At 39.5% G+C, this 16,218-nt stretch overlaps 1 protein-coding gene across 12 annotated transcripts in view; it reads right to left on the reverse strand.

Annotated features, from left to right (window-relative positions):
* The window catches only part of LOC306871174 (fibrosin-1-like protein), a 285,982-nt gene that overhangs the window by 190,565 nt on the left and 79,199 nt on the right, over positions 1-16,218 (reverse strand). For all 12 annotated transcript variants that reach the window (XM_079418936.1, XM_079418935.1, XM_079418940.1 and 9 more), the window contains exon 3: positions 1,819-1,911. In XM_079418936.1, coding sequence (XP_079275062.1) covers positions 1,819-1,911 — 93 coding nt within the window. The remainder of the gene's footprint in view (positions 1-1,818; positions 1,912-16,218) is intronic.

Here is a 16,218-nt window from a genome sequence, read left to right on the forward strand (position 1 = left end):
ATTAACACACTGTTTCTGTACCATCTTCACAAGAACCGAAGCCACGCTAAACAAGTGGACGCGTAACGTTAAAAATAAAGATCTCAGCGAATGCTCGCACCGCTAAAATGGCAAGCCCCCACATGGGCTGTTTTTTAAAATCACTGCGCTCCTGCCCCCAGTTCTTTAAGACACTGCCATCCCCCTCGTTTGTTTCCATTTCCTTCTGACACTTCAGTGACAAAAAAGAAATCCAGTTCTATCCGCCTCTGAAGCGCAGAGATCGTTAGCTGGCGGCGCACACGCCTAAGCGTCTTTGAAGTGGGTATGAAAAGCGTATTTGGTATGCAAAGAAAATTAGCATGTATGGCGAATCACAAGGGAAGATTTTTTACACCATTTAACGACGTGACAGTGATGAAAGATGATCCTGTTTACAAAGCTAGCGTTAGCACGGCGTCCGGGCCTCGTGTGGCGGGATGGCAACCAACGGGCTCGGCGGATCTCCGGCTGTCTGTGTCTTTCTCTCGCTCCGAGATGGACAGATAGGCCTACAGATGACACGGATATGGCGCTCTGCATTTTAGCACCATTTCTTTGGCAGGAGATTAGAGGGAAATGTCATATCTGGCACTGTCAGCCATTACAGTCTGCAATTTTCTGCAGTCTTTCAGCCCTCCCTCCCTCTCTCTGTCTGCCCGTTGTTCTGTCGCTTTTTGCTGTCAAAACTGTCAGCCTGGATCACGCTTTTATCTGCCTCGAGCTCGTTTCTCTCTCTTCCTCGCTCTCCCTCTCTGACTTTTTCATGAAAAACAGCCTTTTGCACAAATTCATAAATGATGCGGTGAAGGGTGGGAGGGGGAAAGCGAGGACAGAAATTTCCCTCCGAATCTTTAACAGCCTAAGCATCACATTTAATCTCTTCATTAAAAACATTTTATTCTTTTCATCATCTTCTCCTCCCTTCATCCTCGGCTCGCTGAGGCGCGCAGCCTCGCCGTCACCGTATTACGGATCCATCCGAACGAATTTGCTGGGGATTTCGGACACGCGCTTGACAGGCGTTAGTTAGGGATGCGTCTTCAGCTAGGCTCGGGAGAATTAGACACAAATTCTCATTACCCCTCTCTCAATCACATTATTTCTTCATTCAGGCCCTAACCGACACCCTACCACTACTTTTTTCTCTAAGATATTCGGCTGCATTTGAGAAACTGCACCAGCCAGACGCAGTCAATCTTTTCTACAAAAAGCTCCGAGCTGACCGTGGGTTAACGCAAACTAACTGCTTATGAAACATATTAGATCAGTGGTTCTTAACCTTTCTGACTCCATGGCATGACCCCCACTGTCCACAACATTATTCAACACCCTATTAATTTTCCTGTTGTTGTCTGGGTAAGGAGTAAGGAAAAAATACATTTATGAATTATATATATTTTATGAATTTATAACTACTTTGCATATATTTTTAAACATCTTTATAAACACTATATATTTTTAATATTTATATTTCATATTATTGTAAATTAGGCTGCCTTATTAGCTTTTAAAGACTGTGGGAATCCTGGTTATTCAGAGATATTGGTTGTTGGTCCCCTGGTTAATAACCTCTGTTTTAGATAAACAAGATTATTCTTTGCATGTTTGACCATAAAACCTGTTTGCAAACATTTTCACACAGAGATGATGATTCAATCAATACATTTTCACACTTGATTGCATTTATAATTGACCGAGACGTCTGCCTGTCTTTTAACAAATTAAAAGCTGTTAAAGGCTTCTCCTATTGGTTTTTATTAATACTGGCGTCATGGTGACAAGCTTCATTGTGCTTACCTCACTGAGCCGATCTTTGGAGCTGCTCCTGGGTGCTGTGTTCACCTCTGTCTCCTCCATTTTCTTCCCAGCCTGGCTCAGAAGACTCAAGGACTAGACAGAGCAAAGAAAAATACCACTTTAGAAGTAGGACAAGAGCTTTATATGGCTGTTGTAACCCTACAATAACACATGATCTAGAAAACCCGGCTCTTCACTCATGTTTGGAGCACCACTATGAAATCATGCACTCTTTTGTCCTCGAGCAGAGCCATATTATCTCAGCAAAACAATGCCTTTGTTGGGATGGACACTAAAAGATAACAGAAAGACTTTAAAGAGACAATATTCTAACCCAAGGACAACAAAGCAAATCTGAAAGGTGATCTGTTTGCTTTGGAAATTTTAGGCCCGACTTCCCAAGAAGTGCCTAGTTGTGTCTGGAAATCGAGCATCGTTGTCTTCACTACTTTCATCTGGTGCACCCAGAGCATTAGCAAGTGAAAACCCAAAGTGTGTGTGGAGTGCAGGTGAAGGTGCTGTTTTTGCTGAAACAGTGAAATGTAGGCGGTGATGAAGGCAGCTTTATGTGTTCCTGTGATCTGATTGGAGGATGAGCTTAGGCTCTCGAACCACGCTGTGACCGGCACGTCCATGCTACGTTAGCTGAAGGTAAAGTGCACACTCACTGTTTCCCCGGTACTCGTGTTCTCGATGTCTCTGCGCAGATACCCGCGATCCTGAAGGGTGACGAGAGCATCGGTGCTGTCGTGCTGCACGCGGGGGTTAATGACACCAAGCTGCGGCAGACGGAGACACTGAAGACTTCAGGAGCCTGATCGAGACGGTACGCAGCACATCGCCCGCGACGACGATCATCGTGTCAGGAACGCTTCCCACGTATCGACGAGGACACGAAAGGTTCAGTAGACTGTTTGCTTTAAACGAATGGTTATTGTCATGGTGTAAAGAACAGAAACGGCTCTTTGTTAATAATTGTAATCTTTTCTGGGAGCGTCCTAGGCTTTTCCGTGCTGATGGCCTGCACCCCAGCAGAGTTGGAGCGGAACTCCGGTCAGACAACATCTCCAGGACGCTACGCTCTATCTGACTAGTAAGCCAATTCTATGACTATAACTACTCTGATGACTTTTGTTCTACCCACTTAAATGATAGAAGTACTTGCGTTGTCCAATCTATACAGACTGTGTCTGTTCGCCGAATAGCGAGGTCAAAATATAAATTTAATGCAGGATCTAGAAAAAATCTGATCGTAATTAAACCAGAAAAACGCAAAATAAATTAACAAAAACAATTTTTAAAGCTTGGGCTCCTAAACATTAGATCACTCGCACCCAAAGCAGTTATTGTAAATGAAATGATCACAGATAATCATTTTGATGTACTCTGCCACCAAGCTACTGTTATAAACATGAGCCCCATCAGACTGGTCGTGGCGGCGGCGTTGCAACAATATCTAGTGATTAGGGCTGGGCGATAAAACGATAACGATATGTATCGCGATAGACACGTGAATATCGCGATACAATAAAAAATGTGTTCGATAAAACGTTCGATATTTTGTATTCTTAGTCGGAAGAAAACAAAGGCTGCGAAGCAAGTTTGGTTGCAATAACAAAGGCACTCGCTCTCTGGTAACCTAGCAACGTAGGGAGTGACACGCTAACAGCCAATCATGTAACAGTATCAGGTTTGGTTGCGCCATATCGTTGTCTCGTGTCTAAGTGCGCACGCGCAAAAAAAAAAAAGTGCGCACGCGCGGCTGAGAGTGCACGTCTGCATCCAGACCCTATTGGCTGGTCTGCTGGATTCCTCTTCATAAGCAGAAAATGAGTGCCGCAGCGAGCGAGGAAATTGTAAATAAAAGAGAAAGTCAGCTCCCAGTATGGCAGTTTTTGGATATTATAAGTTGACCGTAGTCAGACCAAATGTCGTCTGCAAATTATGCAAGACCGTCGTCCCCGCCAAGACTGGTAATACCACGAACTTGATGTACCACCTTAAAAAAAATATCAATAATTATCGATATCGACCGATATGAAACACTGATATCGTGATACAGTTTTCAGCCATATCGCCCAGCCCTACTAGTGATATTCTCAAAGTTACTCAGAAAACAGGATACAGGAGGCTTAACTCATTCAAAATACTTCTGCTTAATGTTACACTGTTAGATTTGCAAAAGAAATCTCTCCTATCTCTTGCTCTGGCTACTGTGTATAGACCGCCAGGGCCATATACAGATTTCCTAAAAGAATTTGCAGATTTCCTCTCAGATCTATTCGTTAATGTTGATAAACTGCTAATTGTCAGAGAATTTAACATTCACCTTGATAATACAAATAATACGCTAGGACTTGCGTTTACTGACCTAATAAACTCTTTTGGAGTCACGCAAAACGTCACCGGGCCCACTCATCGTTTTAATCATACGCTAGATTTAATTATATCGCATGGAATTGATCTTACCGATATAGATATCGTACCTCAAAGTGATGTTACTGATCATTTCCTTGTATCGTGCATGCTGCGTATTACTGATATTAATTATATGGCTCCGCGTTATCGTTCGGGCAGAACTATTGTTCCAGCCACCAAAGACAGATTCACAAATAACCTGTCTGATTTATCGCATCTGCTCTGTGTACCCATAAATACACATGAACTAGACAAAATGACGAGCAACATGGGCACTATCTTCTCTAATACATTAGAAGCTGTTGCCCCCCTCAAATTGAAAAAGGTTAGAGAAAAACGTACTGCGCCACGGTACAACAGTTATACCCATTCTCTCAAGAAAGAAACTCGTAATCTTCAGCGCAAATGGAGAAAAACTAACTTTTAGAATTGCATGGAAAAACAGTCTGTCCAGCTATAGACAGGCTCTAAAAGCTGCCAGGGCAGAGCATATCCGCAAACTCATAGATATTAACCAAAACAATCCAAGGTTCTTATTTAAAACAGTGGCTAGATTAACAAATAATTATAGACCCATTTCAAATCTTCCGTTTACGTCTAAAATTTTTGAAAAGTTGTGTCTGCTCAATTGTGCTCCTTCTTGCAAAAAAATTATCTCTATGAAGAATTTCAGTCAGGTTTCAGGCCTCACCATAGTACAGAAACTGCACTTGTTAAAATTACAAATGACTTGCTTCAGACCAAGGCTGCATCTCATTGCTAGTATTACTTGATCTTAGTGCTGTGTTCGACACTATAGACCATGACATACTCATAGATCGATTACAAAACTATACTGGTATTCAAGGGCAGGCTTTAAGATGGTTCAGATCCTACCTGTCCGATCGCTACCACTTTGTTCATTTAAATGGGGAGTCATCTCAATTATCACCAGTAAAGTATGGAGTACCACAAGGATCTGTCCTTGGTCCTCTGCTATTTTCAATAGACATGTTGCCCCTTGGTAATATTATTAGAAAATACGGGATTCGTTTTCATTGTTATGCTGATGATACTCAACTATATATCTCAACAAGACCAGATGAAACTTGAACCATCTAAGCTAATAGATTGTGTAAAAAATGTAAAAGATTGGATGACCAATAATTTCCTCCTATTAAATTCAGATAAGACAGAGATAGTACTTATTGGACCAAAAAACAGTACACAGAATATCTTGGATTACAATTTGCAACTAGACGGATGTACTGTTACGTCCTCTAAAGTAAATTATATTAGATAGCAACTTGTCCTTTGAAAATCATATTTCCCATGTTACAAAAACAGCATTCTTCCATCTTAGAAACATTGCCAAGCTTCGAAACCTGCTACCTGTTTCTCATGCAGAAAAGCTAGTTCATGCATTCATGACCTCTAGACTGGACTATTGTAATGCACTGCTAGGTGGTTGTCCTGCATCTTCAATAAACAAGCTACAGATAGTCCAAAATGCAGCGGCTAGAGTTCTTACCAGGTCAAGAAAATATGATCATATTACCCCAATTTTACAGTCTCTGCACTGGCTACCTATTAAGTTCCGTATCATTTACAAAATATTATTACTTACCTATAAGGCCCTAAATGGTTTAGCTCCTGCATACCTAACTCGTCTTCTACCAGGCTACAATCCAACCCGCTCCCTAAGGTCGCAAAACTCTGGACTTTTGGTACATATATATATACACACATACATATACATACACACACATATACACATACATATATATATATACACACTAAAAACACACGCACACACACGTATAATGTATGTATTTAGATTAAGATTTTCTTGCAACATAGCTGGAACACTGTGTTGGTCAATCAGAACTAGGCTATATGAACAGTCCGTTTTAAAAATGCAAGTGTGTGTGTTCATGATCTAGTCCCAGTGTGTGTGGGTAAGTATGATTATGAGTATGTGGGTATTACTCGAGCAACTCTCCTGCATGTCCCCAGTGGCTTACAGGTCTTGGCCCTGGTCTCCAGATCTCTACTCTAATTTAAACAGATCACTGCTACAATTAACCTTTCTGCTAAATATCAATTATAGCCCCAGGCAGAGCAGAATTAAAACGGTCATCAGCTAGTCTGACAGGTCCTGCATTCTGCCACCACCTGGTCATCGTTTTCCAGTCCCTTCTTCCCAGAGGACGCACGCAAGCCCCATTTAATTACCAGAGCCAATACTGAGCCAGCGCTGGAACAACACTGCGCCAGCACTGGATGATTGGTGCAATGAATTACCATTCAGTTGAGGTCAGAAACAAAAAGCAGCGGAGTGATGCGGCATAGGCACGACGCTGGCGTTATATTGAAGATTTCCAAAAAAAAGTGCTGCAGGTGGGCCTAATCAAGTCAGAGTAATTTGCCGTAGTCAAGACACGGGCTCAATTCTGTCAGAAAAGCTGACAAGCTAATCAATCCCGCTATCTCCACGTAATCGGCAGGGCTGCTTAGAGAATCGCGGAATTGCTGGTGTGAATACTTGTAAAAGCAGGCAAAAGAGCGGGGGTCTCTGTGTGTGGTGTGCCAAAACATGGTTTTGATTTGTTTACAGAATACAGAATGAAAATTTGTGTTTTCAAAAACACCATCTTCACTGATGTGGAAACAGAAGTCTGATTTTGAGAGTGCAGCATTGCAGCATCTGGACTTTTGTCAGATGTTTTTTGGATATACCTTTTCTGTTTTGTAAGACCTTACTTCAAATAAAATGGATTCAACTGAGGCTTCATGCACGCAGCAAGCTGAAGGTTTTACAGGTCTGCCCCTGAGAGAGACTAATCATGCAAAATGTTTGAAATGCACTTTAGTATTCCTCTGTTTGTGCTTTTCATAGTTATAGATTCATGTCTTGTTAAGAAATGGTGCAAGGTCAAGCATGTAGACTTTAAGGATCTGTAAAAGACACAATTTCCCTGTCAGGTTTCTCTCAAATACATGCAGGGAATTCAAAAACAACATGAGGTCAAATTACCACACATACTAAATAACCCTGGGATTACTGGATCACAGCACAAAATACTTTCATAATCTACCTTAACATACATTCTTTGTAACGAAAGCTACACTCAATAGCCGTAGATTTCCTTGCACTGCAAATGGAGCTAAACATGCCAAAAGCACGAAAGTAAAAAAAGTTTTGTTTTTATTGTGAGTGTAACAAATAAAAGTAAACCTTTTACACTTTCGATTATCTGTAGGACTATAAATGAAGGAGCATAGTAAATTGTTAATGTTATGCAAAGCAAGGTTTAAGCCTAGTCCTAGTCTAAAATGCACGACTGGGCTGTTTTAACCAAAAGAAACTTGCACTGACATATCTTAAAATATGTAAGTGTCATATCACTTGTCAAAAGATTGTCACACCATTAATTATAAAATATACTTAAATGTCCTAATTGAACTATAGCTTAATCCTGGCTTAATATAAGCCCTGTCTATGAAACCAGGCCTTTGTTGTACATTGAATGTGAGAGAAGTACAAAACCGTCCACATACATTGCGAATATGGAAACATTTCATACGTAAGTTTCACTTTATAATGAATTCGTTTTGGCTTGTTTATATAGCTTCTTATATTTTTAATTCTTGTTTTGTTCTGAATACTGTTAAATCGAAAGAATTTGTTGTGGCATGAGGGGAACTAAAATAGCCTATAGCATAGCTATGTTTATAGTGTTTATGCTTGTAAACATTTTACATTTCTGTACGTAATAATAAAATGTGACTTGCATGTAACTAGTTTTATTTTTCTCTCAAAAATGCTATTTTATTTTATATATGTGCAGCGTAGTCTATTTTAATGTTTTAAAATATTTTGAAATGTTTTTTTTGAAAAATACTGATTGTATTAATTGGTGAAAATTCTTGCTGTCGGTTATCGGTCAATACGAGCATCCCTACTCTGAAGGTAAAAGCCCTCTCCTGCACGCTGATGAAGAGAGGAGCGGTGGGCAGGCGTGCTGAGAGCCGTGCTGGGGTGAAGTCTCTTGGTTTTGTTATTCTGCTCTTTTGATCCTTTCTAACCTCAAAGGGCCTGCCGTCTCCAGCCAAGAGCCCCTGAGCCGCCACAAGTCCCACCTCCATTAGTGCGAGAATTTCACCTCCGCCTCGCCCTTGTTCTTTCCCTCCTTCCACTCCATCTCTTCTCTCTTGCACTTTATCTCCTCCGCACTGGTCGTGCTCTCTCTCTCTCACTCTTGTCTTCACCTGTCAGCTGTTTTCTCTCAATCCCTGCTCGGGAATCAAGCCCTGTCAGTCCTCATTACCCCCCGCCCAAGTCTGGAACGCACCACCCTCCCCATTCGGATGAAAGCTCTCCGATGCCAGGATGGGAGAGCGTAACCGAGGGCAGGCTCTGGGGACTCAGATCCTTCCCCTAATTTGCTGGAAAAAGTGTCCCGCACTAGAGGAGCCTCACCTCTATTAACCCAAAGCCAGAGTGAAAGAGAGACAAAGAGGGAACGAGACGAGAGGCACACAGAAAGAGAAAGAGAGAGAGAGGGCGGGCGACAGTGGCACCTCTACAGTGGCTCAATCTCCAGGCTCATTATCCCCGAGCTGCCCCAGAGCAGAGCAGAGCGCATGGCAGCATGGCAGGGCCACAACAGGGCCAGGGGCCAAATGGATTCATCTGCTCTCATTTGCTCCTGTCTCAGCAGAGGCAGCTGCTTGGAGAGAGGCGGATTGAGCGAGGGAGGAAAGGGCGGGAGTGTGGGAGATTCAAGGCTTTGTATTCTGCCGCAGAATAGCGCCACCTGTCTCTTGAACTATACAACAGTGACACAGATCAGAAGAACATTTTAAGAGTTAAAATAAGTCAGATCTGTGACATATCAGGTACTTTGGTGCTTGCATACACTACTGTTCAAAAGTAAATGCTTTTAAAATAAGTCTCTGTGTACCAGGGCTGCATTTATTTGACCAAAATTACAGTAAAAACAGTAATACTGTGGAATATGGACTATTTAAATCAACTCATTTCTTCTTTCAAGAAATTATAGTTTATTCCAAAGTTGAAATTTTTAACAGTGTCACATGATCTTTTCAAATATGTTGAATTGGTGCTCAAGAAACATTTCTCATTATTATTAATCTTAAAAACATCTTTTGCTGGAAACTGTGAAGCTTTCCTTCATTAAAAGGTTCTTTGATAAAGAACAGCATTTATTTGAAATGGTAATCTTTTGATCAATTTAAAACGTTTGCAAATTCCAACAACACTGCCAAATGGCAATCCACATTTTCAGTTTTTGTATATTTTGGGGCTGAATTTTGCATAGCCAAAATTCAAAAAGCACAAAACTAACAAAAATATGTGGGATGCAGTCTTGTTTGTTAACTAAAACTAAAAAAAAAAAAAAAAAAAAAAAAAAAAAAAAAAAAAAAGTAAAGTAAAGTAAAGTAAAGTCGTGACGTATTGTCAAGTATGGTGACCCATACTCGAAATTGGTGCTCTGCATTTAACCCATCCAAGTGCACACACACAGCAGTGAGTAGTGAACAAATGCACACACGCACACACACACACCGTGAACACACACCCGGAGCAGTGGGCAGCCATGCTGCAGCGCCCGGGGAGCAGTTGGGGGTTCGGTGCCTTGCTCAAGGGCACCTCAGTCGTGGTATTGAGGGTGGAGAGAGCGCTGGACATTCCCTCCTCCCACCTACAATCCCTGCCGGCCGGGGGCTCGAACTCGCAACCTTTCGATTACGAGTCCGACTCTCTAACCATTAGGCCACGACTTCCCCACAATTACTGTTTATTTCAAAACAGTAATTGAAATAAAATAATCCGAGATGGAAAAACTTGTTTAAAAAAAAAAATTGCTAATAAAACAAAATAACATCAATTTCTGAAATACTAAAATTATTTTTAAAAATAAAGCTCAAATACATTAAAATTAGTGCTGTTAAACGATTAATCCCATCCAAAATAAAAGTTTGTGTTTACATAATGTGCGTGTGTACTGTGTATATTTATTATGTATATATAACGACATTTTGGATGCGATTAATCATTTGACAGCACTAGTTAAAATATATTTTTTAATTTTATTAAAAGACTGCAAAATACATTAAAGTTACTAAAACCTAAAACTGAATTAAAGAGAAAAGCTAATTCAAGATATTTATCAATGCTATTATATTATATAAATAATTCCACTGGTAAGAAGTTGTGCCTGTGACAGTTTAATGCATATTACACACAAATATTTGATCACAGAACGGCTGCGATTGACCAGCATCAAGTATTTTTCAAGTATCAAGTATCTCTGTGATGACATCATCAGCCTTCCCTATAATCTCATCACCATGTGACCTCCTCCTTCCCGGTCACACTAACCTAAACAACCCTTGTGGGCTGCACTGTCTTCCAAGGACACAGCGCTTTATACACTAAATGGATTCCTGCTTTTATTACAATGAGTCCCAGAGTATCCATTAGCCGTCTATCATCACTGTGCATTGTTCATAGCTCAGTGTGATTGATTTCCACATTATGTGGCCAAATGTATTACACGAGGCTCAAAACCCCAACATGCATCCTGTGCTTTCCAGTAAGATGGGGGTTGCACAGAGGCAAATTTACACAAATGCGGTTCTACGGTGAGCTATTTGCGTACTCGGTCACCCTAGAGGGCAAGAGAAAAAACTTTGCATTATGCTGTGAGTGGAAATCACTTACACAGATGGAATCAAAGCAAACAAAAGCAGAAGTTCATTAAAGTCAGGCTGTTAAAAAAGTGCCGTATGTGCGAATAGTGCCCTGCGTTGGTTGACAGACACTAAGATAAAGCTAATAATAGCAGTGGTCTCACATTTCAGAACAGATTGCCAACAAGCGATGGCATTCACAACTCATTTTATTAACATAATGTGACAAATATCAGAGTGAAAAGAAGATATTCAATCAGGAAAAAAGGGTACAGCTTGATTTGACTCCATCAGAAGTTGATTACACTGTGAAAAGTAAGTGTCCCACAGGTGGATACTTGAGAAGCTAAAAAGTTTTCTGGTTTTACCTGAGAAAGATCTATGAAAATAAGGTAACCCGTTACAATATAGTTCGATTAGTTAACACATGCATTAGGTATCATGATTTTTCACAGCATTTTTTAACCTGAAGGCTGTGAATAGCTGCTCTGTGCCTGCTTAAAATTCAGTGTAAAGCCTTTAGTATCAAAGTATACAGTTTTAACTGCTGTGTAAATATATTCATGCCACCTCTGAGCAGCATTAAACAGTTTGTGTAGAGTCACCTAAATGCCACTTCAGAAGCGCTTCTGTGTCATCTTTGCAGTATAAATTTGGCACTAGAAGAATCTTTACATAGCCAAGTTAGGGCTGTGCTGTGCCTGCTCAAAATGCTAGACTAAATTACGCCAGCTTAGACCTAATATCAAAGTACAGAGTTAACATACATAATGAAGTTAAATGAATGCTAAAAACGTATTAATACATTTAGAAATGAATGTAAACAACACATTATGCAAGTATTTTTCATTTTTATTTCATGTTGGCAATTAAATGAACTAAAGTTAGCATATAGAACCTTACTGTCAAGTGTCAATAGACAAGGAAATGGTTTAACTCTGTTACAGAGAAATCAGGATAAAAAAAAAATATTTGAATTACAACAATGATTGTTTGATGCATACCTCATTTCAGCATTAAGATCTGATTGGAGATTAACACCATCCTCCAACCAATCAGATTTGCCCTTATTCCTTCGACAAAACAGATCTGCACATACTAAGTGCTTTTGAAAGGCAGGGCCCCATATGGCCTTATATCATGTTCAGTGGTGTCTTTACCCACTGACCCCAGGTCCCTCAGGACCCATGGGTTAATGAAAGGGGTAGATCAGTGGTCCCGACGGGCCTGTCTGTCTGTCTGTCTGTACGCCCCAGTCCTATTTTCCACTCCCGAGCCATATGCCTTGGAGACCGAGGCACAAAGACACATGGGCTTAAACATGAGCTCTCGTCATCTCTGCCACCAACTGTCTCGGGGGGGCACTGCGGGCCTAACCAATATACCCAAATACATACACATAACACCAGCACACAGAGACACATGTGACACCTGGAGGGCAATTAGACCACGTCGCCCCAAGTGTTTACCTAAAATACACCGCCGCCCTGCTGCTTCCCACGATGCAACTCTCCCTCTACAATTACGAAAGTAGAACGAAAGAGAAACACTTTTGTTAATAACACAAAAAAATGAAATGTTTGTTTGTCAACATTCCTAATGTGGCAGCAGACGCTGTTTTTCCACCTTCGCACGTAACAATTTTCAACTTGAAACTTGAAGAAACTTGTTTTGCAAGATGTTATGAAAACTAATGGGGCAAATTCAAATAAGGCGTCTTTGTGATGCAGCCCACTTGGTTTGCTCATTTGCAAGGCAAAATCTCAGCTTTAAATTCTTTACAAAGACAAAAAGGCCCCCGGGCTAGTGCAGAAACATCTGGTGCTAAACAAACGTTTCAGCGTTTATTTGTAATGTACACGGCTTGCTACAAGAGTGAGCTGTTAAAATGGCTGCGGTGTAAATTGGCTCCATCAAGACAATAATACTACACCTGCTGAGAACACTGGCTGTTAGAGAGGCAGTGAGACTGAAGCATTAATCCAACTGTGACAGGTAAAATCCATTCAAAATGCACTGGACTTTGAAAATGTACACAGACTAGCCAATGGTAAAGGCTGCTTTTGTCAGAGACACTATTACACTATTCTATTAACACTCAGAAAGTAGTAGTGCAGAGGTGTTTATATGAGGTACCTTGTAAATACTTTGAAAATTAATAAAACATTTGGTGGCAGCACCATAATACACTGAAAATGTATTGCATTAACATGCATCAGATGAATTTCAGTACCACATTATTAACATCTATCACGGTACTTCCAAGAATACAGTGGTACTAATGTACTATGGTACATGACCAAGAATACTATAGTACTGTGGTTTTGGGGAATGTACCATGGTAGTACCATGTTATTCTTGCATGTACCTTAGAGTTTATTTCATATAATGTGATATCTGTTGACTGACTGATTTATTTATTTCTTAAAAGTTTGGGATCTGTAAGGTTTTTTTTTTTGGGGGGGGGGGGGGGGGGGGTAAAAGGTTTATTCAGCAGGGGTGCATTAATACAAGAGAAATAAAAAAATATATATTATAAAATATATTCAAACATAAAACTTATTTTAAATATTTTGTAATAATACTGCACAATACCGTTTTTACTGTATTATTGATTAAATAAATGTAGACTCGGTGGGCTTTTTTCAAAAACATAAAAAAATAAAAAAATAAATAAATAAAAGAAAGGTGTATATATTCTGAAATTCATATTAAATGGCAATCTAAGCTATTTTCAAGAATACTTGTCCTAGTACTACGCTTATATTTCTAATCAACATGACAATACCATGGTACTTTTGGGTACATATGTGGCTTTCTCAATTGTTAAATATAAACAGGACTTTAATACTGACAATCCAGTTGAATGGATCATAACCTGCTAGATAAAAGACCATACAGTTCAATTGCTATTTTTATTAGAACTCTACAACCTGTTATCACCTCTCACAAAGATATTTTCTGAGTGTGACATTCACACTACACAATGACAGCTGATTAAAACGTACGGTTTCAAACAGGACACTCGAGATGCCACATATCCCTTTAATTAAATCAGACACAGTTATCACCTAAAATGTGGCTTTAGGGGTGCTAATTCTTGCACTGTTAAACAAAAATGAAAATTTTCTGATCCTGATCTGTTCTCCTGCATATTTTACATTTTCCATTCAAAAACAACAATGAATTCAGCTCTTCAAATAATAATAAAAACCCAAGCTAGTCACCAATAAGCTCATTTTTTAATTACTTTTAATAACTATTCAAAGTCCAATTTTATTTGCCACCACATTTTTTTTTTTTTTTTTTTTTTTTTTTTTTTATAATAAGAGTGAGCAGCATACTGGCTGAGATAATAAACTGGTCTAAGTTTTAAAATATAATTTTTATTGTGCTTAGGCAACCACCACATGTTTTTCTTCTCCGTGATTCTTTCTGCACGCTACATCATCACACCAGTAGGTGGCAGCAAGTGACCAAGTCTTCAGTTTAATCACTGAGTCATGTACTCAAACAATTCATTCAAACATATCCATTCTTTCAAAAATTTAACAAGTGAGTCAGTGAATTGTTGACTCAATTGATTTGTTCATGAACTAAACACATTTACTATGCAGACTTCAGATCTCGCAACTGCCAGGCTTCCATAGTTTGACCACAAAACCAATACAAATATGAGAACACGTGCACAGATTGTACTATTGCACGGCATGAAACACTGGAGGTATGGACCTGGGATTGCATCAGACTGAGGGAAAATGTGTTTGTGTTTAGTGAGACACAAATACTTGTTTTTCCTGATTCTGTGTAATGTCGTCTTAAAATACCACCCAGATTTGACATATGTGTGTGTCCAAAAGACAAATATTCAGCCTTGGATTTTTTGAGTTTACACTAATATTCCAATCCTGGCTGTCTTTCCAATGTCTGGTTCTTTTCACCCAAGACTGAATCAGCAAACTCAGACAGACATCAACAGAGCAAATGAACTACCCTGTGATGATGCCCGAAACAAGAATGTAATCTGAAGAGGAAAAAACATGGCAGGCATGACAGCACCCTGTTGCATGCTGGGATACACTACATATGTGGTAACATGACCCGGATTTGAAGCTGCATAATCTGTCAAAACACTGACACATGGCGTGCTATTTCTACACATGGACGCACACATAAAACACTCTCTCTGTCATTCTGTTGTGAATGTGCTGTAATCCACACAAACAGAACAAGGCCTCCCTTGCAAAACTACCACAGTTACTATAGTTTCAATCAATCAGTCAATACAATTTATCATTTACTTTCACACACAAAAAACAACTTGGTATTACGGTTGTCAAAAAAAACTTCTACAATGAAAACAAAGAAAAAAAAAAATGTTCTAAAAGGACAAAACAAAACCAAAACAAAGAAAAACAAAATATAGCAAAAAATACATACATACATACATACATACATACATACATACATACATACATACATACATACATACATACATACATACATACATACATACATACATACATACATACATACATAGCAAAACAAAAAAAGCTAAAAGTCCACAAAAGTACAGCCAATAAATAAATTAAATAAAAGTAAAACAGTAATATCATGGTACATATCCAATGGAAACATAGTATTACCATGGTACTTGTTAGCATACAATAATAAACTAATCAGATCTCCTTCTAGAAGCATAACCCCTTTAGTTTCATTTTTGTAAGATATATCTTTAAAATACCATGGCATTAACATCACACACTATCACTGTACCGCAGTGTACAGAACTATTGTAAAGAACATTTTGATTATGCTTAAACTGCAGATGGAAATCATGGTTACCATGGTAAATTTGTGTAATGATTTTATGTCTCTTTGCAAAAAGTATACTACTATTCCATTAATACTACTATTGTAGGACATTGTGAGGAGTTAACTTGCCAGCAGTGCATTACGAGGACTAATAGGCAACAGAAGCTTGAGGATGGGGGGGGGGGGGCCCACAGTGAGAGTGTGTGTGTGTGTGTGTGTGTGTGTGTGTGTTCGTGCCTAACTGGGCCATGATCTTGACCTTGGGTCACACCATATTCTCTTAGCAGCTCAAGTGCAGTCTCCTCACACTCTCAAAGCAATGATGTCAGCTAAACAGAAGGGGAAAAAACTCTAAAGTGTGTCTGGAGATTCTCAACACCTCATTTATTGCCTCTGAGGAATAGACGACAGCAGTGGGGTCTGTTTTCCTTTTCCTGGGCTCATTTATAATAAAGACTTAGGATAGGA

This window comes from Barbus barbus (assembly GCF_936440315.1).
Source record: "Barbus barbus genome assembly, chromosome: 6".
Lineage (NCBI taxonomy): Eukaryota > Metazoa > Chordata > Actinopteri > Cypriniformes > Cyprinidae > Barbus > Barbus barbus.